Source organism: Onychomys torridus, chromosome 23, assembly GCF_903995425.1.
Source record: "Onychomys torridus chromosome 23, mOncTor1.1, whole genome shotgun sequence".
NCBI classification, from domain to species: domain Eukaryota; kingdom Metazoa; phylum Chordata; class Mammalia; order Rodentia; family Cricetidae; genus Onychomys; species Onychomys torridus.
The window spans coordinates 43,618,395-43,644,534 of record NC_050465.1 but is presented as its reverse complement, the minus strand read 5'-3'; the positions used below and the strand labels follow the sequence as shown (position 1 = coordinate 43,644,534).

The 26,140-nt window shown below is 42.0% G+C and overlaps 1 protein-coding gene across 7 annotated transcripts in view; it reads left to right on the top strand.

Moving 5' to 3' along the window:
• Positions 1–26,140, top strand: part of Fam126b (family with sequence similarity 126 member B) — a 54,268-nt gene that overhangs the window by 5,995 nt on the left and 22,133 nt on the right. For 5 of the 7 annotated variants that reach the window (XM_036173229.1, XM_036173224.1, XM_036173228.1 and 2 more), the window contains exons 2-5: positions 14,176–14,271; positions 16,765–16,839; positions 17,347–17,448; positions 22,270–22,449. In XM_036173229.1, coding sequence (XP_036029122.1) covers positions 16,789–16,839; positions 17,347–17,448; positions 22,270–22,449 — 333 coding nt within the window. In that variant the 5' untranslated portion in view covers positions 14,176–14,271; positions 16,765–16,788. Of the gene's footprint in view, positions 1–8,813; positions 8,970–14,175; positions 14,272–16,764; positions 16,840–17,346; positions 17,449–18,134; positions 18,195–22,269; positions 22,450–26,140 lie in introns of those variants that run through there. The other 2 variants (XM_036173225.1, XM_036173230.1) reach the window with 2 other exon arrangements.

Here is a 26,140-nt window from a genome sequence, read left to right as displayed (position 1 = left end):
CCCCCCCCCCAACCCCCAGTGCTGGGACTAATGGTGTGCACCACCACCGCCTGGCTTCATTTTGGTTTTTTAATCGGCACATAGTTATATATACTTATGGGGTACTGTGTGATGTTTTAGTATATACATATATACTACATGCATACATTATGTAACATTCAAATCGAGGTGACCTTTCTCCTCCAGTATTTGTCTTTTGTATATATGTGGTGAGAACATTGAACATCCTAGCTTCTTTGAAATATAGATGACTGCGGTTATCTGCACTCACCTCACTATGAACAGCATCAGAATTGTAACTGACATTTTCCTGTCCCTCCCTTGTAATTCCCCAACCTCTTGTAACCACTGCTTTACTCTCTGTTTCCATGAAGTCCAGTTTTTAAGATTCTGTGTAAGAGTGAGATGGTGTGATATTTGTCTTTCTGGAACTAACATTTAACATAATGTACTGCAGGTTCATCCATGTTGTCACTGATGACAAGATTTCATCCTTTAACCCAGTAATACTCTACTATATGTAGGACACATTTTCTTTATTCATTCAGCAGCTGGTAGACATTTAAGCTGGTGTGCTGGTGTCTCAATACTGATTTCTCCCCCTTTGGATCTATACCCAGTACTGGACTTACCGGATTGTCAGCTGGTCTTTTATTAAAGACAATGAAACTTTGCACATTTTTATTTTATAATGTTGTATTATGTAATCCTTTGTGTAGGTCTGTGGGTTAAGCCACAGAGGGACCAGGTTGTTTTCCATTTTCTTTAAGAATAAGAAACAGCCCAGAGGCGAGGGATGTAGTTTGGTAGTAGAATATTAGCATGGCTGCAAGGCCCTGGGCCAGTGTGAACAGTGGCCAAAAGAAAATCCAGAAACAACATCATCACTGTAAGGATTTATGAAAAGCTTCGCTAAGCCACGAGATAAGAATTTGAAGACGTTGGGCTGTCAAGATGGCTCAGTGGATGAAGGCTGTCTCCTGCAAGCCTGTGGTTCTGAGCTCAGTCCCCAAAACCCACATCGGGGTGGAAAGAGACTCAGTTCCTGAAAGTTGTTCTCTTATCTCCACACACACTCCATACACATACCACACACAAAAATAAATAATTGTAAAAATAGTTTAAAGTTTAAAATACAAGTGCAAAGACATTAAAGGGAAAGTATGAAGGATTTGTTCAAGATTTCTATGAATTAGAAAAATGGGATAATGAGAATCAGCCTTAACTCTTGCTATATCAGCATTTCTTCAAGTTTAAATCTGAGTCAGTTTTTCTCTTTTTAAAGAAGTAGTACAACTTTTGAACAGCTTTTTAAATTTTTACAGTTTATTTTATGTTTATGGGTGCCTATCTGGGTACTGTGTGCGTGCATGTGATGTCCATGGTGGCCAGCAGGGGGCGTCAGATCCCCTGGAACTGGTGAGAGTTGTGAGTGGCCATGTGAGTGGGGGATCCAACACAACTAGTGTTCCTAACTGCTAAGCCATCTCTCCAGCCCCTTTTCAATAACAAGTTTTATTTCCCTGATTCTGATTGTCGTGCAGTTCTGTTTCTCTGGAAACAGTTTTGTGAGCTATGTTACTTTTCTGTGCTGTAACCTGCAGTACTGTGGTGTGACAGCTGTCCTCGGTGTACTGGACTCCCCACCCACCCGCTTAGCTGAACTGAAACTGTGCTGTGCCCTCAGAGGGGGGAGGCTCTTCAGTCTCACGTCCTCCTTGCCTCCCAGACAGCAGAAACATCTGACGCTCGATCTGCATTACACTGAGACTCCTCTAAAGTGGGGAGGTGTCGAGCACCACTGCTTTGTTGTTAAAGTCATTGTCTTCCTTACCAGTTGGGAATTGCATTTTGGTAGCTAAAAACAGATAAATAACCTCCGCTTAGCCAGAGGTGGTGGCTCACACCTTTAATCCGAGTGCTCGGGAGGCAGAGGCAGGCGGATCTCTGAGTTGGAGGACAAGCAGCCAGGGATACACAGGGAAATCCTATCTCAAAAAAACCAAAAAAAAAAAAAACAAAAGTTTGCTTTATTTAAATTCTTAAAAATCAGAAATGGACAGTGTAGGAACGATGCACCTCAGGCTTGTCAGGGACTCAGGCTCCTTTGTTTTTCTTTGTCCTTTTGTCCCTGTTCAGTATGTGTCTTCCATTCGCAAGGTCACCTAGTGATACTAGCTGACCAGTTCTAGGCAGAAGAAAGAAAAACAAAGTGCACACATTCATTTTTCAGAAACAGCTTTAGAAACCCTATGCAGAACTTCTTTGATTTTTTTTTTAAATTTTTTGTTTTGTTTTGTTTATTTTGAGACAGGGTTTCTCTGTGTTGCTTTGGAGCCTGTCCTGGAACTCACTCTGTAGACCAGGCTGACCTCAAACTCACGGAGATCTGCCTGCCTCTGCCTCCAGAGTGCTGGGATTACAGGTGTGCGCCACCACCATCTGGCACTTTGATTTTTAACAAGTGGAACTCAGTCTTTTGTTACACACAATTGCAAATGAAGTTTAAAGGTGGCACACACCTGTAATCCCAGCACTTGGGAGGCAGAGCCAGGAGGATCTCTGTGAGTTCGAGGCCAGCCTGGTCTACAGAGCAAGATCCAGGGAAGGCACAAAGCTACACAGAGAAACCCTGTCTCGTGGGAGTGCGGGGGGGATGGCTTTCATCGAGTATATAGACTAGATCTGTGGGCTCAGGGATAGGGCACCATGTGTGTATAAACTAGTAATCTTTTTCATGCTTGCTGCTTTTCCTCTTTACTGTGTCGTTGACTGCCCAGCCATTGCTGTGATTCACTTAATAAGAATAAACCACTCTTTACTGTGTCATTGACTGCCCAGCCATTGCTGTGAAGCTATTCACTTAGTAAGAGTAAACTACTCTTTACTGTGTCGTTGACTGCCCAGCCATTGCTGTGATTCACTTAATAAGAATAAACCACTCTTTACTGTGTCGTTGACTGCCCAGCCATTGCTGTGATTCACTTAATAAGAATAAACCACTCTTTACTGTGTCGTTGACTGCCCAGCCATTGCTGTGAAGCTATTCACTTAGTAAGAATAAACTATTAACTGTATACTTGATCTGAAGACCTAGAAATGCAAACCCAACAGAAAACTCGCTCTGCTCTAGAGAAGTTGTAGTTTAATAATAGGACTTATACACAAGTTTCTGACATGACAAAGTATTAAGTTTTAGGTCTACTGGGAATAGCTACCACTATGCCTTTGTGTACCACATCAGTTTTTACAAGGTGTAAGAAGGAGAGGAGGAGGTGATCTTTTTGGAGGGGCATTATTGAATGGAAAGAAATGAACTTTTTCATGTTCTAAGGTAGAGGAAGAAGGCTGTTCCTCAACCCAGGGAAGAAGGGGTCCTAAGAGTCACTCTCTTTTATTTTATGTGCCTCCAACATTTGTCCTCTGATTTGATGTCTGCTCACCAACTGATCCTAGATGTTACCTTTCTCAAGAGTGCATACTGGTACACCACCTAATATAAGCATTCTCTGTTTCAAGAGACTCATCTTTATCAGTGTTATCCAGAAAAACAACCACCAATAGAGGATGCTGTGTGCGATTCATTATGAAATTGATTAGAAACTGGCTCATATGACTAACTTAACCAGTCTCAAGAAACTGCAAGAGAAGTTGGTAAGCAGCTCAACAGAGTTAATGTAGTTCCTTGCAGTGTCCAAATGCCTATAAGCCGAGATGAAGTGATTTTACACCAAAATTATCTGGCTTGAGACCCAGAAAGGGCAGAAGTTTGACCCCCAAAACAAGAAAATACTGATGTCCTAGAGGAAAGGCATATTTGGGCAGGAAGAACACTCTTACACGGGGAAGGTTTAGCACTTTTGTTCTATTTGGGCCTTCAACTGATTGTGTGAAACCCACCCCCAGTAAAGGAAATCTGTCTCTCTTGGTCTACAGGTAGATAACTGTCGTCCACAGTAACCTTAAAGAAACAACTAGGGGTTGGGGATTTAGCTGAGTGGTAGAGTGCTTGTCTAGGAAGCACAAGGCCCTGGGTTCGATCCTCAGCTCAAAAAAGGAAAAAAAAAAAAGAAACAATTAGGGTAATGTTGGTCTAACTATATGGGTAAATGAGAATAGAAATACTCTTATCCAGGACAGGACACAAATGTACCATGAAACAGTAATGAACACAAATGATATTTTAATGTCTCTAATAACTATTAACTCAACAGTGAAAATACCTGTGATTTCTGTAGTAGTTTTTGTTTGTTTGTTTGTTTTGTTTTGTTTTTTTGGTTTTTCAAGACAAGGTTTCTCTGTAGCTTTGGAGCCTGTCCTGGACTAGCTCTGTAGACCAGGCTGGCCTCGAACTCACAGAGATCCACCTGCCTCTGCCTCCCAAGTGCTGGGATTACAGGTGTGTGCCACCACCGCCTGGCGTTGTAGAATATTGTAAGGTGTGTCACTTTTGTTCATGTTGCATTGTTGAACTCTGTGAAGCTGTGTTACTGTGACTGTGTGAAAAACCTTATGGTCTAATAAAGAACTGGCTAATAGCGAGGCAGGAGAGAGGATAGGCAGGGCTGGCAGGCAGAGAGAATATATAGAAGGAGAAATCTAGGAGAAGAAAAAGAAGTAGCCAGAGAAGGAGGAGGACTCCAGGGGCCAGCCACCCAGCTACACAACCAGACACAGAGTAAGATTTACAGAAGTAAGAAAACGGGAAAAGCAAGAGGGAAGAGGTAGATGGGATAATTTGAAGTTAAGGAAAGCTACCTAGAAACAATTCAAGCTAAGGCCAGGCATTTATAATTAAGAATAAGCCTCCATGAGTAATTAATTTATTTGGGAACTGGGTGGTGGGCCCCCAAGAGAGCCGAAGAGTAAAACGAACAACATATTTCTATTAAGTATCCAAATCACAGAAAATTTTGTGCTCCCATGTACATTCATAATATAATAGGAATATAAGTCTTAGTTGCACATTGATCAAAGAATTAGAACTTTGTTCTTTTTGAGGTATTATGGATTCTCTTCACAGCCCTGGACCCCAGGTTGACAGTTGTTGGGGTGGGAGTGGAAGGCTGCATGGATAGAGGGAGCTTGGTAAGGGGGTTTTCACTGGAGCGTTGAAAGAAGAGTAGGGTAGCCAGCTCATAGTGGAAGGCATTCCCAAGAGCAGAAGAGCTGGGTACTACCATTCCCAGCTTGCCTTGGGCTCCTTTGAAAACTGGCAGCCCTCTGGGTTCTTTGGAAAATGTGAGGAAGCAGCACACTAACATGACTTGTGTTGTTTCTAGAATCTAAGCTGGCCTGTCAGGGAGCTTCTGTTCTGTTCTTTCGTTATCGTAACAGGGTGCCTGGCAAGAACCCGTGAAGGAAGGAGGGTTGTTTGGCTCAGTTTAAGGTAGAGCAGAGCTGCAGGTTCGAGGCCAGCCTAGGCTAGAGAGTGAAAGACCCTGTCTAGTGAGGAAAAACAGTCCTTAGAGTCTATATTGACAAAGTTGACTCACTATCTACTAATTATGTGACCTTGGGAAATGACTTAGTTTCTCAGTGCCTGTTTCCTCATCTGTGAAATCGGGATAATAACAGTTACAGAGGATTACTGTATATAGGTAGATTATGTAAAATGTCTGAAATAACACCAGTATGTTGGCTAGTTTCATGTCTGCTTGACATAAGATAGAGTCACTGGGGAGAAGGGAGGCTCAGTTGAGAAAATGCCTCCAGAAAATTGGGCTGTAAGCAAGCTTGTAGGGCATTTTCTTAATTAGTGATTGGTGTAGGAGGGCCTGGCCCACGTGGGTGGGACCACTCTTGGACAGGTGGTCCTGGGTGTTCAAAGCAGGCTGAGTAAGCCATGCGGAGCATGTCAGTAAGCAGCACTCTTCCATACCCCTGCATCAGCTCCTGCCTCCAGGTTCCTGCCCTGACTTCCTTCAGCGATGAACTAGACATGGAAGCCAAACAAACCCTTTCCCCTCAAGTTGCTTTGATCATGGTGTTTCATCACAGCAACAGTAACCCTAACTGGGACAGCCAGTACAGTATATGCTATAAAGTACTAGCTAGTAAAAATAAGCCCTCAAATAATGTATAAGTCTTAAAGGAGAAAATTTAGGCTGAGTATATATAAAACCTTAGAGGTTAGAGAGATAGCTCAGGGGTTGAGAGCACTGACTCTTCTTCCAAAGGACCTGGGTTCAATTCCCAGCACCCACATGGCAGCTCATTAGAGTCTGTAACTCCAGTTCCAGGGGACTCTGACTTTCTTCTGGTCTCTGCTGGCCCTGCACACATGTGCTTCACAGGCATACATGCACACAAAATGCTCATATACTTACAAAAGAAAAATAATAAATCTAAAACCTTAGAATAGGGAAGAAATTCATTAAATATACTGTAAGAGGATGGTCTGATTAGTTCTTTTCTTAATTTGTTGTTATAAACTTTTTCTTTTCCGAGACAAGGTTTCTCTGTGTAGTTTGGAGCCTGTCCTGTATCTCACTCTGTAGACCAGGCTGGCCTTGAACTCACAGAGATCCGCCTATCTCTGCCTCAGTGTTGGGATTAAAGGTGTGCGCCACCACTGCCCAGCAAGGTGGTAAATTTTATATGTGTATTATGCTACAATAAAAATGGAGGGGAAACACAAAAAGGAAAATGTCAATTAGCTTATATATCCTTACCTTAAGAAAGCTTGTTTTGAATTGTGTCTGTTAACTAGGTATGGGTGGGTTAAAATTTTTAGAGTTTAAAATGCGGTCAAATCCAGAGACTACCTTTTCTCATTCTGTTCTTTGAATATCAGCTTCTTTAAATGTTTATTGTTCAAAGGTTTATTCTAAGTTCAGCATATTTTCTTGGCATTTATTTTTACACCTTGGTGATTAATTGTGTCTATATTACATAAACATACTATATACCTAGCATGTTTATATAGGTCTTTCTGAATGGAATATCACCTTCTAGACTCTTGGAAATTTGTGTGGACATCTCATCTCTAGGACACCCCCCCCCCTTTTTGAACTAGGGTCTCTTGTAGCTGAGAATGACGTTGAACTGATCTTAGTGCTGGGCTTGTAGGCATGGGGCACCACACCCAGCTCATTCTCCAGCTTTTCTTGTTAATGTTTTTTGTTTCCCAAATGTTTGTTTCATTTGTTTTCCCAGGACTTCAGGGAACCCTGATATTGGCTAAACTCCAGGTCAGTGCCAAGCAATGATAGCTTTGTAGGTGGGATCTTCCAGGACATTACATCCTCTGGGAATGAAGCCTTGAAGGCACTTTAGCCCTGGGTGTCCTTCAGTGGCTGCCCCCTGTGATTTTCACTGTGATTGTAGGCTGTTCTCAGAGCTGTTGTGGAGCACAGGAATAGGGCAGATTGAAACTCTACAAAGCTCTCTGTTCTTTCACCCCCTACCTCCCAACCTCCCATGTGTAGGGGATATGGATGTGATGCATGTGTGCATAGCATGTCTGATTCATGAGGCTGCTGGTCCTCACCTTCCCCTTGTCTGAAGCAGAGTCTCGTGTTGAGTTTCTGCCTCAGGCCCTTGAGCTTCCTGGGGTTTCCCTGTCCCCACCACCCATCTCCCTGTAGGAATGTTGAAATTATAAACACACTGCTGTAGCTGTAAGTTTTCCTGTGTCCCACCTGGTCCCAAAGCCGCTCAGACCCAAATAAACATACAGAGGCTTCTATTAACTACAAACTGTATGGCCATGGCCTGTAGCTCAAGCTTCTTGCTAGCTAGCTCTTATAACTAAACTCAGCCCATTTCTATTAATTTATGTTGCCACATGTTCCGTGGCTTTACCTATGTGCCATTACATGCTGCTCCCTGGATGGGTGGCGTGGCATGGCGTCTCCCCTGCCTCTCCTTTCTCCTTTCACTGTCTCCCTTGGGTTTTCCCGCCTGGCTCCATCCTGCCCTGCCGTAGGCCAAACGGCTTTATTTATCAACCAATCAGAGCAGCACATATTCACAGCCTGCAGAGAGACATCCCAGCACGCTGCCGTCTCCTCTGCTTGCGGTCTGGAGATCCCGACTCGGAACCCTGCCTTGCGTGGCCAGTGCTTTATCCGCTCAGCATCTCCACAGCTGCTTTCCTCGAATATACACTTCCCAGTTTGCTTTACGCTTCTGATTCATTTCCAGAGTGGTGAAAGCCTTGAGTCTGACGGTGTTTCTAAGGCTTCTTCTTGCTCTTATGGAGGACAGGGTTTCTGAAGCCGTTGCTCTGTAGTTTCTACTGCCATCACCTATGATGCAGTCATTGGAGAGCTCAGTGGGAACCCGTGAGATGTCCAGGTTGCTGTGTTCTGGAGCAGGGGACTGGGCAGGGATGTGTACATAGTGAGGAGGGCTGTCACCCTTGGAGAGCCATTTGCATAGCACCCACTTTCTCTTGTGTTTGCGTGATGACAGGTCTTATCTGTTTCCTGGCAGTCTTGGTGGGGGCTTTTCCATCTTCTCCCCACCAGTTTCTTTGCTCTGCCAGTCTCAGCCTTTGAGTCAAGTTTTTGTGAATCTTGTTCTGCCCGATTTTCTTGCATCAGTGCGTGCCACTTACATAACTTTCCCTTTCCTTCCTTGTCTATGAAACGACTATTACTGTGTCCAGACATTGTGGATACAGTGGGGAATAAATACTTTCTCCCACATGTGTCTAGGGCTTATACTCTAGTGGGACAAAAGAGGTGGTAGATAGCTTGTTTGGTTTTGCAGTGCTGAAGGTGGAACTCGGGGCCTTGTACATGTCCATGTCTACCCCGACTACAGCTCTCCTATGGCCAAGACCTGAATAACCAACAAAACAGCGTCAGCAGCCAGCCCCAGACAGAGCAAGAATGGGATTGCCACGCTGAAGTCCGAGACAGCCTGTGTCACTGAAGCAGGGAGAGAGCCACGAAGGGCAAGACGGGGATTGCTAAAATCCCGTAGCTTGACATCACTGCTGTCCAGGGCATCTTTGAGCAGTAAGGATTTTTGCTGGTCACTGTTTTCATTATCTTTTTCTTTAGTAGGCTGACCTGCCAGCAGGTAGGGTTGCTAGGCTGATTTATAATGTTGGCTTAATTGTGTACAGTTGTTTTTAAACTAAGCATTGCTTGCTAGTTCCTAACATTCAGTGTCTCTCAGAATGTCTTGCTAATTAGCTGTTTTGGAAATTATCAAGTAATGGGAAGCTTTTAGTTGCTTTCATGAATCATTTTTATCCTTGCCTTTAATCCCAGCACTCGGGAGGCAGAGCCAGGCGGATCTCTGTGAGTTCGAGGCCAGCCTGGGCTACAGAGAGAGATCCAGGAAAGGTGCAAAGCTACACAGAGAAACCCTGTCTCGAAAAACCAAAAAAAAAAGAAAAAAAATTACCTGCTTTCCTATGTATAGTTTGAGGCAGAAGAAATTAGGAATACTACATAAGAATCAGTAATGACGAAAAAGTGTATCTTTTCTTTTCTTTCTATTGGACTTCCAGCCAGAGTTGGCCCAGAACTCCCATGTAATTGAAGATGACCTTGAACTTGTGATCTTCTTGCTTCCGTCTCCCAGTGTGGGGATTGCAGTTGTGCACCACCATACTTGGTTGCTGTAGAGACCTGTGCATGCTAGGCAAGCACTCTACCGAATGAGCTGTGTTCCCAGCCAAAAATAGACTTTCTGAAGATTCGCTAGTCCTTTTTGTTATATCCTGGTTATCTTAGTGTGGTTGGTATTAATTATAGATAATGGAAGAAAAGTTACCTGCATGTGGGTAAGTCTTGTAGCCATATTCCCTTAGTCTTTCTTGCGTAGCTGGCCAAGTGTCAGGACAAAATTGGTGGATGGAAAAGTAGTCCACTGTTGCTGATTCCTTGTCTGGGGGATACACTTTGCATAACCTTGCTGGTCTCATCGGCTTAATCAGATTAACTGGAATTACCAAATATATACAAGAGTTTGCATTGGGTCCCCCACTTGATAAAGTGCAGGTTATTTGAATTCTGCTTCCATCTTGACTAATTTTATGTTGCTCTGTTTTATGTTAATTTTTTCCTGGAAACTCTATTGTTCTGATATAATGTTTTTTTCTTCTCATATATTACAGTTTTTCATATATTGTTTTGATTTAGCACATTTTAAAAAAAACATTTAGCCAGAGCCAGGCAGTGGTGGCGCACACCTTTAGTCCCAGCAGTGAGGCTGGGGCAGGCTGATCCCTGTGAGTTCAAGGCCAGCCTGGTCTACAAAGCGAGTTCCAAGACAGCCAAAGACAGTTCCAAGAACTGTTGTTACACAGAGAACCCCTGTCTTAAAACACCTCCTCCCCCCAAAAAAGATATTTCTCCAGGTATAGTGGTGCATGCCTTTAATTCCCAGCACTGGAAGGCAGAAGCAGAGGCAGGCAGAGCTCTGAGTTCCCTGTATTCCTTTCCACCATTTATAGCTCCATACTTAGGGAGGAAGGACCCTATATTCTTTAATCAATCTTTAATCTGATTGGTGGCATTTTGTGAGTTCTCTAATTGTGTGACACTTCTTTTTCTGGATTCTGGTAGTTTCCTAACATGCACAAAGTACTAATTCATTTTCTAGTGGCCATTAGAGACGAGGATGGTGCCAGGTTGCCCTCCTTACGTTAAAGCCTGAATATTTAGGGAGGAAGGCGATTGTTCTTCACCAACAGTGTCCAGTATTGAGAGACCTAAGTTTCATATTGGCACATATCTTTGATCCCAGCACTGGGGAAGCAGAGGGAGATAGATCTCTATGAGTTTGAGGCTAGCCTGGTCTACAGATGAGTTCCCGGCCTGCCAGAGTTATGTAGTGAGACCCTTTCTCAAATAAAAGTTTCAAGGAAGAAGTAAACGTTTGCCTGTCACTATCCTGTTGACAAAGGGAAGGCCATTTCCTAGACTTTGATTTTCTTTTCCTTCTGTATGTGGATGCATGTATACAGGTGCAGCATATGCACATGCATGACCGGGTGTGTAGAGGCCAGAGGTCAGTGTTGAGTATCTTCTTCAGTGGTTCTCCATCTTATTATTCTTTAATAGACTATCTTTTAAAATAAACTTTATATTAAAAAATCTTGCAAATAAAATAAATATTACACCCTAAAATTAAGGAGACCCAAAGTCTATGCAACTCAGTGAAATTCTTCTATACAGTTAGAATAGGCATTTGAATGGAATCTGTGGAGCTTCACACTAGATTTTAAACTTTCAGATTTGAAAATATATTTTATGTACTTATCTACAATCAAAAAATAATTAGAACTAGAGAAAACGATGAGCTTTATTTCCTCTTCCATAACTTGTTGTTTTTGTTTTTTTTTTTTCTTTGAGACAGAGTTTCTCTGTGTAGCTTTGTGCCTTTCCTGGAACTCACTCAGTAGACCAGGCTGGCCTCGAACTCACAGAGATCCGCCTGGCTCTGCCTCCTGAGTGCTGGGATCAAAGGCGTGTGCCACCACCGCCTGGCCCTCTTCCATAACTTGTGTCTTTGATAACTGAATCCCCCATCAGTCCCTCCATATTGTCTAATATTGAGCCTTTCTTGACTCTTCTTTATGTCATGCTGCATCCACATGTACATATGTTTACACACATAAATATATTGTTGGCTGGATCCCTCATATGAGAAAGAACATGCAAGTTTTTTTCTTTTTGATATTGTGTGGCCTTGCTTAATATTATATATTTTAAGTCTGTCCACTTGTCTGCAATTTTGTTTTGTTTTGTTTTGTTTTTTGAGACAGGGTTTCTCTGTGTAGTTTTGGTGCCTGTCCTGGATATCGCTCTGTAGCCCAGGCTGGCCTCAAACTCAACAGAGATCTACCTGGCTCTGCCTCCTGAGTGCTGGGATTAAAGGTGTGTGCCACCGCCACCTGGCTTGTCTGCAAATTTTTAAAGCTTTCATTTTTCTTTAGAGCTGAATAGTACGCATATATTTTCTCCCAAATTTCCGTTATCTGTTCATTTGCTGATGGGTAAATAGGTTAGTTCCAATTCTTTGCTAAAGCGAATGAACCAGCAATGAACTTGGAGGTGCGACTGTCTCTATGGGAGGGTATGTCATTCTCTGGGTACATGCTGAGGAGTGAAATAGCTGGGTCATATGGTAGTTCTATTTTTAATTTTTTGAGAAATATGCAAACTGATTTCCACAAAGGCTATGTTAATTTGTGCCCCCATTGACAGTGAGTACATGTCAAATTTGTTGATGACAGACAGCCATTCTAACTGGGGTAAGATGGTATCTCAAAGTAGTTTTAATTTGCATTTCCCTGATGGTGAGGGATTTTGAATACTTTAAAAAAATAGTTATTGGTCATTTGTATTTCCTAAAACAAAACAAAACAAAAACCATCTATTCAGATACTTTACCCATTTGTTGATTGATAGTTTTCTTTCCATAGTTCTTGATTTCTGCAATTCTTTGTAAGTTCTGAATATCGGCCCCCTGTCTGCAGTGTGGCTGGTAAAGGTTTTCCCACTGGTGGGCTGTCTGTGTGCTCTGCTGACTGTGTCCTTGGTGTACAGAGACGGATTCTCATGTAATCAGTCCCATTTGGGCTGAGCCCTGTGCTGCGTGTTCTATTTGAAAGTCCTTTCTAGCTGACCCAGTGTCTTGACAGGTATCCCCATGTTTTCTTCAAACGTTTTCAGGGTTTCTGGTCTTAAGGGCTTTGGCCCATTTTGAATTGATTTTTTTGTACAAGATGAAAGACACAAATTTAATTTCGTCTTCTGTAGGTGGAAATCCAATTTTATCAGCACCATTTGTTGAACAAGTTCTTCTTTCCAAAGCATGTTTTACTTCCTTTGTCAAAAGATGAACTTGGGTTAGCTTTGCATCTTACCTGCAGGTCCTCTAGTCTCGGTCTGCCTGTGGTGCTCTGTCAGCACCGGGCTGTCGTTATCACGTAGCTAGCTCTACAGGATACTTGGAGGCTGGGTTTATAATACCCTAGTAATACTCTTGGTTCCACAGGGATTCTGGTGTTTTAACTAAACCTGTGAAATATGGCACAGAAATTTTGGTAGATATTTCATTGATTCTATAAATTAAGTCTATAAACATTTTCAGAATATTACTTCTGCTATCCCAGGGAAATGGTCTCCATGAGCTGAGCTGTTTTTTTGCCGGCAGATTTGATATAGTCCAGTGGCTGTTGTCAGAGCTTTTGGTTTATTTATAAGATGTTTGCCCAGGTTGGGCATGATGGTGCATATCCATAATCTCAGGGCTTGGGAGGCTGAAGCAAGAAAGATTGCATAGTGAGACTGTCTCAACACCACTGCCCCCAACACAGATCTGTATTCCACTTGGAATTTTCTTCTTTTTAAACTTTTAATTAGAGGCAGGAGTGGGGAAGATGTTGGTGTACACACGTGTGTAGAGGTCTGAGGACAGCTTTTGGGAGTCAGTTCTCTCCTTTTACCATGAGGTTTCAGGGATCAAACCCAGGTTCTCAAACTTGGCAGCAAGTGCCCTGGCCCAGTGAATCATCTTGCTGGTCCTGGAATTTACTTCTGTCAATAGTGTAAGGTTGAGGGTCACAGTACATTATTTTCCATAGAGATCCCTAACATCTTTTTAAGACTCTTCCTTTCCAATTGCATCGCAGTATTATCTTTGTTGTGAACCAGTTAACATGACTGTTCCGGAATCTATTTTCCATTTGTTATTTATTTAGTTTAGGAGTGGGGATGGATGGGTAGGTGCATGCATGCTGTGGTGAGGCTGCAGAGGCCCAAAGGAAACTCTCGTGGGAGAAAGGATACATCACTACAGTATGATTCAGAGTCAGTAGTGTTTGTAAGGAAAAGACTTAATTGTATAGATTTTTTTTTCAGGTGAATCTCCAGCAATTTAAATAGCCGGCCCAACATCTTAAAGATAATTAATGGGATACTTGAAGCTAAAATTTGAGACTTTGTTTCTCCATAATAATGTTTTTTTTTTTTCTTGGATATGATAAAGGTATACAAGTGTGCTAGTGATTACAGAATGTTTTAGGGTTAGGTGAACTACAGTGAGTAAGTAAATGTGCTTACTACACAAATGTACTACAAAAAGTACTTGCAGACACACAAAAATGAAGAACTGTTTTATGAGTGTGCCATTTAAAACATTTTGTGTGTATGTTGTTGAGAATATTCTCTTACTATTTGAATTTTCTATTTTTATTTTTTATAGAGTTGGAAAATATTTAACTCAACAAATGAATTCCACACTTGAACTCTGCCGTACTCCTGTGCCACCTCCTCCTTTAGAAAACTGATCTTAAGACAGGTAAAATTATGACCTTAACTTTTTAAAAGATGAAGAATACATTTCCCATATGATTAAACATGTTAAGAATTTTTGGTAATCTTTGGTGAGCAGCTTTATTTATTCTACAGTTTTACCTGAAATGATCACATCTTACTACCTTTGAATTCAAAAATTGAATTATTTGCATTTAACAAATGTATTATCTGAATTTCACTTCTGTTTAGTTAATTTATTCAGCACAATTTTGCTGTCAGGTACATCTGGATCATTGTTGTCCAAAGCAACTTTTATAACCGTGGCTAGATTTGGAAGAGAAGAGAGAGCCCAAATACTCATACTATTGTGCTTCGACCCGTGATCCTGCACACATCTCAACAATTCCCAGGAAGGCAGTTGGTTAGAATTCAGAAATGGCTGACAGGGATGTGTCAGTGTAAGCCTCATATTGACAAGGTTCAAAATTGGGACAAGGAACAAGAAGACTTGCAGAGATAGTGCTCATGCTGCATGGAGTCTAACCACCAGATCCATCTGGTGGAAAGCTGGTGCGGTTTATGATGTCTCCAGAATGGCTGTAGGCAAGGGGGCTCAATGCCACCAGCCTTATAGCCATCCAGTGAGAATGGAGTTGGTACAGACATAGGTCTGCCATCACAGAACCTAGCCATCCCATGGTGCAGACTTGAGTGTGACTGTTGTTGGGGGTAGACTCACAGTTCCGAATTTGCCTGGTTGTGTCTGTGTTCCTTTACCACCTCCCCACCATGTGAGGAATAATGAACTTGGTTGGGAAGGTGTCATCAGTTGGTTTTGTGTCTCTGTGAATCCACATGAGGAGAGCAGGATAGCCAGCGTTAGAGAAAACACTGGTTTTTGGAGAACACGACAGATTGCCTTATGAAGTAAAGTCAGCAAAGACAGTAAAGCTGTGCAAGGGATTTCGATCCTACAGCTGCCCACCTCTCTCTCTCTCTCTCTCTCTCTCTCTCTCTCTCTCTCTCTCTCTCTCTCTCTCAGAAATCAGACCATGGCCCCTTACAGCTGACAGGCCCCTGCTGTGAGGTCTAGAACACACAGGTCTTGGGGAACAGAGGAGGTGATGAGTAAGCTTAGCCCTCCCTCTTGAAGCTACAAGGTAAATTTATCCAGTACCTGGACCATTACCACATAGGCTGTGCCAGACTAAATCATACTAAAACTTATGATCGTCCCAAAAAGCCTAGACAAGGCAGGAAATCCTGTTGTTCAGGAGATTTTTCTGAAGGACATCTTTCTCTTTCAGCTCCCTACACATACACACCCCACCCTGTCCCACCCCACATGTTATCAGCTCTCTTCCTTCTGTACTCTAATCTGACTTGCTTAATGAAGCTCCTCTCTAGGACTTGTAAAAACAGCATACATTAATGTATCTGCTGGCAGGGTGGGGTGTGTCCGCATCGTGTGTTGATGTGGAAGTCATAGTACAGCCTTTGGGAGACAGTCCTCTCCCCTCCACCTGTGGGTTTTAGATCGAACGCAGGACATCAGGCCTGGCAGCAGAGGCTTTGACCACTGAGCCATCTCTGTGGCCCTCCCTGCAGGTTTTGAAAGGAAGCCCCCTCTTCTTCCAAGGCCCTGCCGTTTGTCTCTGATATGACGCTCCATCTCTCCTAATTAAACTCTTACGTTAAGGACTGATCATGAAGCTGGGTGGTGGTGGCACATGCCTTTAATCCCAGTGCTTGGGAGGCAGAGGCAAGCGGATCTAATTAAATAAAATACAATATCTTATTTTTAATACATAACTAAATATGTAGGACTACCCTCAATTGCAATCACTTAATAGTTGACCATATATTTGTTTCCAGGCTTTTAAAAAAATAAACTTTAATTGGATTATAATTTACAGACTTACTCAGTTTGATTTTGCTAGTTAGACATTTTTCCATCTTAAAAAACTTAGGAATCTGTTTTATTTTGCATAGTGCATATATTGCTGTTAGTTTGCCAACTATATGACCCTTGCTTTTTCTAGATTTGATGTGTATATTTTGTTACCGAGTTTGTTCTGTCGTGTATAACTTGCTCTGTGTATTTGCCTTTGATAATGTAATTTGATTTCACCTGGCCGCTTCGTTTTTCAGCTTTTTGTTTTGTTGATACAGGGTCTTGCCATGTAGCCCAGGCCTGCCTTAGAATTCACTACATAGCCCAAGTTGACCTCCACTTCACAATCCTCCTGCCTCCGACTCTTTGGTACTGAGAATATGGCTATATTTAAGGACACCTTCTTGCCGCTCTGAAGTAGGGAAAATGTGAACACATGAAGACAATGGGTTCCTGATAAATCATTAAAAATCGGGTTTGTTTTGAACAGTTTTCATTGCCCTCCAAACTGAGCGGAAGCCTCTATCTAAAATACAGACTAGACGAGTTTCTTGGTTAGTGAGATGGACACGTTCTGTCCCTTTGGTGGTCTCTGTAGGGAATGCTGTCTTCAGGTTCATTTCTGAAAAAATTATGTCTTAGGTGAAAGAAGAAGACGGAAGGAAGATGCTGGGGTCAGAGCGGGCTGTCGTGGAAGAATGGCTGTCAGAATTCAAGGTCCGTGTGCAGTCTAATGGCGGTGATGGCTCTCCACAGACAGGCTCTCAAGTGCTGCAGGGTGCGGAGTGGGGCAACGCTCCTCGGCGTGTGCCGCTTGCAAGTGGAGCTAGTATGAGTAGGGCCAGAGGAGTTCCAGGGGGTGAAAGGAATCGTTTGGAGGGACTGTGTCCAGTCATAGTAATAAAAGTCAGATGGTCTTGAGTGAAAGCTATATCATGGATGCTTATGAAATGTGTTTGTAAAAGCGTAAGTGCACGAACTGAAAGGCAGCCTGCTCTCTTTCGGGCCAGACAACTTGAAAGAGCCCCACTTCTGTGAAGTCTACTATGATGTGCAACTTGGAGTCATTTCTGTGGCTCAGCAATTACTTGTAGGTAATCGCTTAATTCTATTAATTACTTTAAGTTTTCTTATGTGACTCTTATTTGACTCCAGTAGCACTCATGTAAAGGAAACCGTCTTCTAAACGTTAAACTCACTGTGCTGTCCGTTGGCTTCTCTTAGGCGTTACCTGACACTCAGATCACCAGTTATGCAGCAACTTTACACCGGAAAAAAGCGCTTGTTCCCGCACTCTATAAAGTTATCCAGGACTCCAACAACGAGGTAGGGAAGCGTTAGAGAGTGTGTTCTAGCTGGTAAGAAGGAAGCTGTGCTGCAGTCACACCGTGTGAGTGTGTGTTCTGTCTCCCCGTGACTGGAAGGCTGCTGTCCTCTGCACTCGGGTCGTTGCTTTGCCTCCCCACCCCGTCTTCCTACCTGGGAAGAGGCTTGGGTCTGTTTGCTGATGGAGGTGGTGTGCCTTGAGCCTCAGCTGCAGTCACCTCATCTCAGTGGAGTCTTTGTTTAACGTTTCTTTTTTCTTTGTGTTCTGGAATGTTCCTTCTCTGGAAAACCAATTTTAACAGTATACTGGGTCAGCCTTCTTTATTTAATATCGTTTATTCTTACTTCTTAATACTGCAGAGATGTTTATAAGCAGCACCCTCATCAGTTGTAAACTGATAACACAATTATTGCTGTTTATTGTTTACCTGAAAATTATCAGAGGAAGTGCTTTTAAAGATCTAAATAGCAAAGATCAATAAACTTAGAATAACAGTTCACTGTTATTCACTCTGTGATAGAAGATAGAAAAATACAGCACCTGAATCTATATGTTAGCTTAGGCCAGATACACAGTATTTTTGCATTGACACAGTCGTGCAATTATAGTTTAGTCCACTGGATTCATGTATGCTTTAACATGAAATGAAAGGAACACACAGGAAAGTAGCTTCTTATCTTCCCAGATACAGCCTCCAAGAGTGTCTCTGCTGTGCACTGCAGCGAGCTGAAGAAGTAACCGCCAGGTAACCGTCTCCTAACCAGCAGCCTAACTGAAAGTGCGTCTTGATTGTCTTCCCACTAAAAGCTTGCATATTGACCTCTTCTTCCTGTCTCCTCTGTTTGGATTGGCTCCTAGACTTGCATCTGCTGTTCTTCCTAGCAGCAGCTGCAAGATTCACTGCTGCTTTTTCTCCTGCGATGTGTTGCTGAATTATTAAAACTTCAGACATGGGCTGTGTGTGTAAGTGTGTAGATAGGTATACACACTCATACACACATATCTATAGTCAGGAGTATTTGAAATTTTCTAAGTAATAAATGTGTTTATACCCTACCCTTAATCTTGCACTGTCCTAACATTTAAGCTTTGCTTATTAAAAATTATTTGTCTTATACTTTTCTCTTTAGATTGTAAGCTCTTCATGGGCAGTGGTCATATATTCTATAATTGTTACTTCTAGAATGCAACATTTTATCCATATGTAATGAATATTTAATAAATATGTGCTTGGGATATGGCTCAGGAGTTAAGTGTAAATAAATAAGCAAGTAAATATTGATTAGAAAATTATTTTACAGGCTGGAGAGATGCCTCAGAGGTTAAGAGCACAGGCAGCTCTTCCAGAGGTCCTGAGTTCAGTTCCCAGCAATCACATGATAGCTCTCAACCATCTGTAATGAGATCTGGTGCCCTCTTCTGGCATGCAGAAATATATGCAGATAGAACACAATTTATGTAATAAATAAATAAATCTTAAAAAAAAAAGAAAAAATTATTTTACAAAAAGGTTCTAGTACTGAAGATTTAGTACTCAAAAGATATGGAAAAACAAGACATTTTTAAAAATTATTCAGACATTGTATATTATCATGCTTTATAATAATACATGAGACAAAGTCATGGTTAAAAATGAAATTGGTAGCTTGAGAAATTCAGGTTCAAGATTTAGCATTCATTGTCATTATGAAGTTGCAAGGGCAGGTCTGGGTTCCATCCTTACTGTTGTCAGATCAGAAGCTTTTAATTCAGACGTTTGAAAGCCCAGGACGATGCATTCTGTAGACCCTCAGAATAGTTGTTAATTCAGACGTTTGAAAGCCCAGGACTATGCATTCTGTAGACCCTCAGAATAGTTGTTAATTCAGACGTTTGAAAGCCCAGGACTATGCATTCTGTAGACCCTCAGAACTGTTGTGCACAGTAGTCACAGATGGGCAGATTATTATATTCCGAGGCATCATCTGATGTTCTTCCAAGATGTTATTTCAGAAATTGGCCACATGCTTTATTTAATATGAATTGAACTTAGGACAGTCTTAATATCAGTTTTGCTTTAAAGACATAAAAATCCTTGATATGAATTTGCAGGGTTTAATTTTGCATGTTGTGGCTACCTTTGTTACAACCAACAATATTATTTTGTTCTTTTCCATTTAACAGACCCCCTAGTCACCAGTGGTTCTTCCAGTTTGAGTCCTCCACTCCGTTAAGTCCCCTCTGTTTGTTTTATATTTTCTTTGACTTCATATTCTGTCTTCCCACTTTTCTGAGATGGGTGTGCAAATGTCTGACTGTTCTCTTGTCCCTGCTTCCCATCTCCTGTAAGTGTGCAGGGTTAGGATGGGTGAGGACTGAGATCTGAATCCAGGTCTTGAGGCCTGCTGAGCTGTACCTGCTCTATACACCTCTTTAAAAACAAAACAAAACAAGAAACACCTTCTTAGACTTTACCTTTTATTATCTACCTCATGTCTCTTCCCAATCACAGGTGGGCTTATAATTATTTTATTGCTTATTGTCTGACTTATTGTCTCCATTTCTCCACCTCACGTTATTTCTCCTACTCAATTAGCCTTCAGTTTTTGTTAGTTCACTCAAAATGCTCTCAAGTGTTTTCATCAGATAGTATGTCTCAGTAATTATCATGTCAATACAGTATTGGCTTAATTTAGGAAAGGTGTCAACTATTCCTAAATTGTTTTAAAGCCAAAGATGATGATTGTTAGCACTTTTGATGTGGATGATAATACTGGTTGTTTTTGTTGGCTTGTTTTGGTTTTTTGTTTGTTTTTGGTTTTTGTTTTTTGTTTTTTGAGACAGGGTTTCTTTGTATAGCCCTGGCTGTCCTGGAACTCACTCTGTAGACTAGGCTAGCCTTGAACTCACAGAGATCCACCTGCCTCTGCCTCCCAAGTGCTGGGATTAAAGGTGCCCCCACACACACACACACCGCCTGACTACATAGTACCTTTTAGTGGAGTTGTTTATAGTTTGTTTGAGACAAGGTCTCATGAGGTTGTGTACCTGAGAAGACCTTTGAACTTTGATCCTCCTCCTCTGTCTGCCAAGTGCTAGGATTACAAGTGTGTGCCACCATTTCTGGTTTCCATTAAGAACTTAAGAAATATTAGCATGATACAAATGCTTGGAATTAAAGAGTATTTTGATTTTGAGGTTTTTGGTTGGTTGGTTGGTTTTGGACAGCTCTAGCTGTCCTAGAACACGATTTGTAGACCAGGATGGTCTCAAACTCATAGAAATCCTCCTGCCTCTGCCTTCTGAGTGCTGGGATTAAAGGCATGCATCACCACCACTTCCAGAATTGAAGGTTTTAATAGACAGCAATGGCAGGTTTTTAAATGATCTCATTTTGTAGCTGTATTTGATTAAAAGCAACTGGATTACCAGTAAGTACCATGTTTAAAAATAAGAGTCAACCTAGGCAATGGTGGTGCCTGCCTTTAATCCCAGCACTCGGGAGGCAGGCCGGTGAATCTGTGAGTTTAAGACCAGCCTGGTCTACAAAGCAAGTTCCAGGACAGCCAGGGCTACACAGAGAAACCCTGTCTCAGGGGTGGGGTGGAAGGGTGTGGGGGGGTCTTAGTTTCTCATCAGTGTTGGTATAGAGTTAAAAGTCAGCCAGGTGTATACAGTCTATAGTTAGTAGGAGCGGAACCATTTTAAATCAGCAGTAGGTGGAGCTGCTCATTTTATTCAGTTTTTAACATCATGAGGTCTCTCAAGTCATTTAATGTGGTAATACAAGAACAATTAGCCAATTAAGCATTGAAAAACATATTTTTATATATATATATCCCTTTTCCCTTTCACAATTGTGTGTTTGGTCCTAAGGCCCGGGGAGTCTGTTTATCTCCCCCTCCCCCGTGCTATGCTGTGTTCAACTTTTATGTGGATGCTGGGCATCTGAGCCCAAGTCCTCGTGCTTGTATGACAGGAGCTTTGCCCACTGAGCCATCTTCCTAGCCCCAAACCTTTTAAATAAATATAATTAGTGAGGTCTTAAATCTGGTTCTACTTCCCTTGTATGTATTTAAAATATTATATTTGCTAGAATTTTGGATGCCCATATGTGTTTTATAAAATTTCTTCATCTAATAAGTGGTATATAATTTAAGTCATAACTTTACTTGAAATTTGAAGTTACTTTATTTTACTTTATTTTATTTATTTGTTTGTTTGTTTGTTTTTTGAAGCTGAGGACTGAACCCATGGCTTTGCGCTTGCTAGGCAAACGCTCTACCACTGAGCTAAATCCCCAACCTGAAGTTATTTTAATCAAGAAGAAAATTCTTGAAATGGAAGATGGGCTAGTGAGATGACTCAGTAGATAAAGGCACTTGCTACGACCTAAGTTGGTTCCCTAGAACTCACACGATAGAAGGAAAGAGCTAGATCCACAAAGTTGTTCTGACTTCCATACATGTACCATGGCGTTCAAGTACCCACACATACATTCATACTTACATCAATGTAAAAAAAAGAGAGCCTAGAAGGTCTCAGTAAGGACAGGAAACTCATCAAATATAAATATAGTTCACTGACAAACAGACTACTTATCTAGTAAATTTAGTAGCATAGTACATCAAAAAGTATAGTAATAGTATTTGGTGCTAAAATATGTAGAGTTAGAGGTTTGGTCAGTTTAATATATAGTCTATTAAGGCTCTGTTGAGTCAGCTCATATATGGAGGAACAAATTTTAAGAGGAATTTATTTTTAAATATTGTAAAGGTACATTGCCTTTTTAAGAAGTACAGTCACAGCTCAAGCATTCACACTGCTCTGTTCCCTTTCAGCTCCTGGAGCCTGTCTGCCATCAGCTGTTTGAGCTCTACCGTAGCTCTGAAGTCCGGCTGAAGAGGTTCACACTGCAGTTCTTGCCTGAGCTGATGTGGGTGTACTTGCGACTCACCGTTAGCAGAGACAGGCAGAGTAATGGCTGCATCGAGGCGCTTCTCCTAGGCATTTATAATTTGGTGAGTTGAAAGTGGTAGTGTGGGAAATTTAGAATATTTTTAAAATTCTCTGAAATATTTGAAGATTGTTTAGAGAAATGTCTATTGAATAATTTTTTTGAGTTGATTATAAACATTCGTAACAAGTTTTTTAATAAAATTGTTGAAGATGTAATTGATAACATCGTTAACTCAGATGGCTTACTACAAAGCATTCTTTGGAGCCAGTGTTTATAAATCCCTTTTATAAGAAACAAATTGGATACTGAAATGAGCTACCTGCTTTTAGGGCAACTTCTCTACTTCAGAAGTCATATTCATAGATGACTAATAATGCAAAGTGTGTATAGAAAAGGATGTGAGAAATGAAAATATTAGCCAAAGTTACTACACTTTCCTGAGGAAATAGTATCTGAAAAGGTATACTTTTGATCCCTTTGGATTAGGAATAGGAGAGATTTTAGGAAAAAGTCATTGTTTTAGGGTGTCTTTTGCTGTGATAAAACACCATGACCAAAGGCAACTTGGGAAGCAAAGGATTTATTTCACCTCACAGAATGTTTATAGTCCGTCATCTGGGGAAGTCGAGGCAGGAACGAATGAAGCAGCCATGGGGGGGGCTGCTTACTGGCTTGCTCCTCAGGGCTTGCTCAGCCTGCTTCCTTACTCATGTAAGGCCCAAGGGTGGTACCACCAAGGGTGGGCTGGGCGGTCCCTCTCACATCAATCACTGATCAGGAAAATCCAGTTGTGCCCATGCAGATGAAAAGCTCAGAATATACATACGAGCTGAGAGAGATGCTTTCATCTTAGCTCCGGTGTTGTTGGGCTTTGGTTTCTGTCACTTTGTTTTTCTCCCTGTGTAACTTAGGTGACCTCAGACATAGTATGTAGTGGAGGCTGGCCTTGAACTCTTACTTGATCTTAGAACAAAAGGCCTCCTTCTTCATTCTTTTTTTTTTTTTTTTTAAATTTTTCGAGACAGGGTTTCTCTGTGTAGCCCTGGCTGCCCTGGAACTCACTCTATAGACCAGGCTAGCCTCAAACCCATAGAGAACTGCCTGCCTCTGCCTCCTGAGTGCTGGAATTCTTGCCTTAGCCTCATAAAGACTAGGATTACAAGCAAGCACCACTGTGCCAGCTAGAAACCTTTTCTGTTTTTTGGAGACAGGTTGTAAGTTGCAACTCTGGGGGAAAGGTGTCCTGACTGCTTGGGGGAGTCTGCGATACCTGGAGTTGGGAGTGCAGTGGGGAATGGTCTCCCGGCAGGATACAGCAATCCTGCTCCTCTCCTGGAGAGCTTCGCTCAGCCCCCACTTAAGGGGGCTTCCCAGCAGAGCTCTGCTGCTTCTCCAGCCAAGATGTTACTTCTGCTTCACTCTACCAACAGGGAACCCCTGCAGAAATGTAACAATCTCCTCCTGCTCTGGCAAAGCGCCTTGCTCAGTCCCGGTAAGGGATGTCTCTGCAAGGTTTTTTCTGCTCAGTCCCGGTAAGGGACAACTTAGCAAGATTCTTCTCTGTGCTGGTGAATGAAGATCTTCACACCCAAGACTCCTTTGAGAAAGAGATTTATTTGGGAAGGAGGAGTCTGGGAGAGTGGCTGCCTCTACCAGGGTGGAGAGAACAGCCCACAACTGACCAGGAAGGGTGGTTTATATAGGGTTTCTTAGGAGTGTAATTTCTCCAGGGAGAAGATTTTCTGTCCAGGGATTAGTTAGGTTTTTCTGCTCAGCGATTGGTTAGTTTCATTGGTCAGGAGCGGAGATGGCCCTGATTTCAGAGCTAAACTGTTTCTTTCACTGGCCTTTCTTACCTTTTTGGCTCTAAGGCCAGGGTGTATTTCTTTCACTGGCTCTGATTCTAGGGACAGAGTGTTTCTTTGGCACTGGTTTCAAAGTCAGGGTATGTTTCTATGGTTCTAGGTTCAGGAATAAAGTGTTTCTTTCACTGGCTCGGGTCCCAGATATAGGCTGTGTTTCTTTGACCTGTTCTGGGATCCCGGGTCAGGGTGGGTTTCTTTAGCTGTCCCCTTTTTCCCTACAAGGGTCTCATTATATAGCCCTGGCTAGTCTGGAGCTTAGTATAGAGATGAGACTGGCCTTGAACTCACAAAAATCTCCCTTCTTTCTCTTCCTCCTGAGTGCTGGAATTAAAGTGTGTACTACCATATCCAGCAAGAAAATCTTTTTAGTGTGAAGAGTTCTTTAATAGGCATTCACATGGAAAGTAAATGAGAGTTTTGAGGATTATATTACATACTAACAGGATAGATGTAGTGGTGGTGCAAATTTCATAATTTCATTTTTCTTAACAGTTGAATGGTATTTCATTGGATAAATGTACCCCGTTTTCATTATCCAATCCTTAATTGGTTGGCATCTAGGCTGTTTCCAGTTTATGGATATTATGAGTAGAGAGCAGCAGTGAACATGGATGAGCAGGTGTCTCCGTAGTAAGGTATAGAATCCTTTGTATATATGCCCAAGAGTGGTGTGGTTAGATCTTGTGGTAGATCTGTTTTTAAATGAGACCTCATAAAACTTAAAAGTTTTAGGAAGGCTAACCTGGTTGTTTTTGAGACAGGGTCTCATTGTGTGGCTCTCACTGGCCTTGAATTGACTATGTAGACCAGGATGGTCTCAACCTCACAGGGATCCACCTGCCTTGGTCAAGTGCTGGAGTTCAAAGGGTATGCTACCATGTCCAGGTGTTTGGGATTTTTTTGTTGTTGTTTTGTTTAGGGTTTGTTTTTATTTTGTTTTTTGAGACAGGATCTCTGTCTGGTCTGGCTTCAGACTTTTTGTGTCTGAATCTGACCTGTTCTCTGAACCTCATTCCTTTACCACCCGAATACTAGGTTTACAGGTTTGCAGCAATGTAGCTAGCTCCTTAATCTCTGACCCTCTATTGTAGTAGGGTCCAGTGAGAGCGATTGTCTATTGGATTTCATGGCAGTTGCATGTTACTTAGAACAAGCAGAGGGCAGTGAGCTGAGATGTAAAGCAGTTTACTGTTTGTGCTGGAGCCTGGAGACGAGAGATGCCTCACACTAGAGGAAGGATGGTCTGTTTGCTCCTGCCTCTGCCCCCCAGTGTGCGCCACCACTGCCCAGATTTCTTGTTTTCAGAAAAACACTTGAAAAAAACTTGTAGCCAAGTGTGGTAGCACATGTTTTGAATCCCAGCACTTGGGAGGTAGAGGCAGGCAGATTTTTGTGAGTTCAAGGCCAGCCTGCTGATCTACAAACCAAGCTTGAGGACAGCTAGGGCTACCGAGAAACCCTGTCTCTCAAAAATCTTTTTCTTTTTTTTTAAATCCTGGCATGATTGGACATGGACAGCCTGGGAATTGAACTTGGGTCCTCTAGAACATCAGTCAGTGCTTTTAACCGCTAAGCCATCTCTCTCTGTTTAAAAAAATCTTTTAAAATTACAAAAAACTAGCCAGGCGGTGGTGGCGCACGCCTGTAATCCCAGCTCTCGGGAGGCAGAGGCAGGTGGATCTCTGTGAGTTCAAGGCCAGCCTGGTCTACAGAGTGAGTTCCAGGACAGGCACCAAAGCTACAGAGAAACCCTGTCTCAAAAAACAAACAAACAAAAAAATTACAAAAAGCTGTATATGGTGACTCATATCTTTAATCCCAGCTTTAGGAGTCTAAGGCAAGATTTTCAGTTCCAGGCCAGCTTGAACTATATAACAAGTCAGGCTG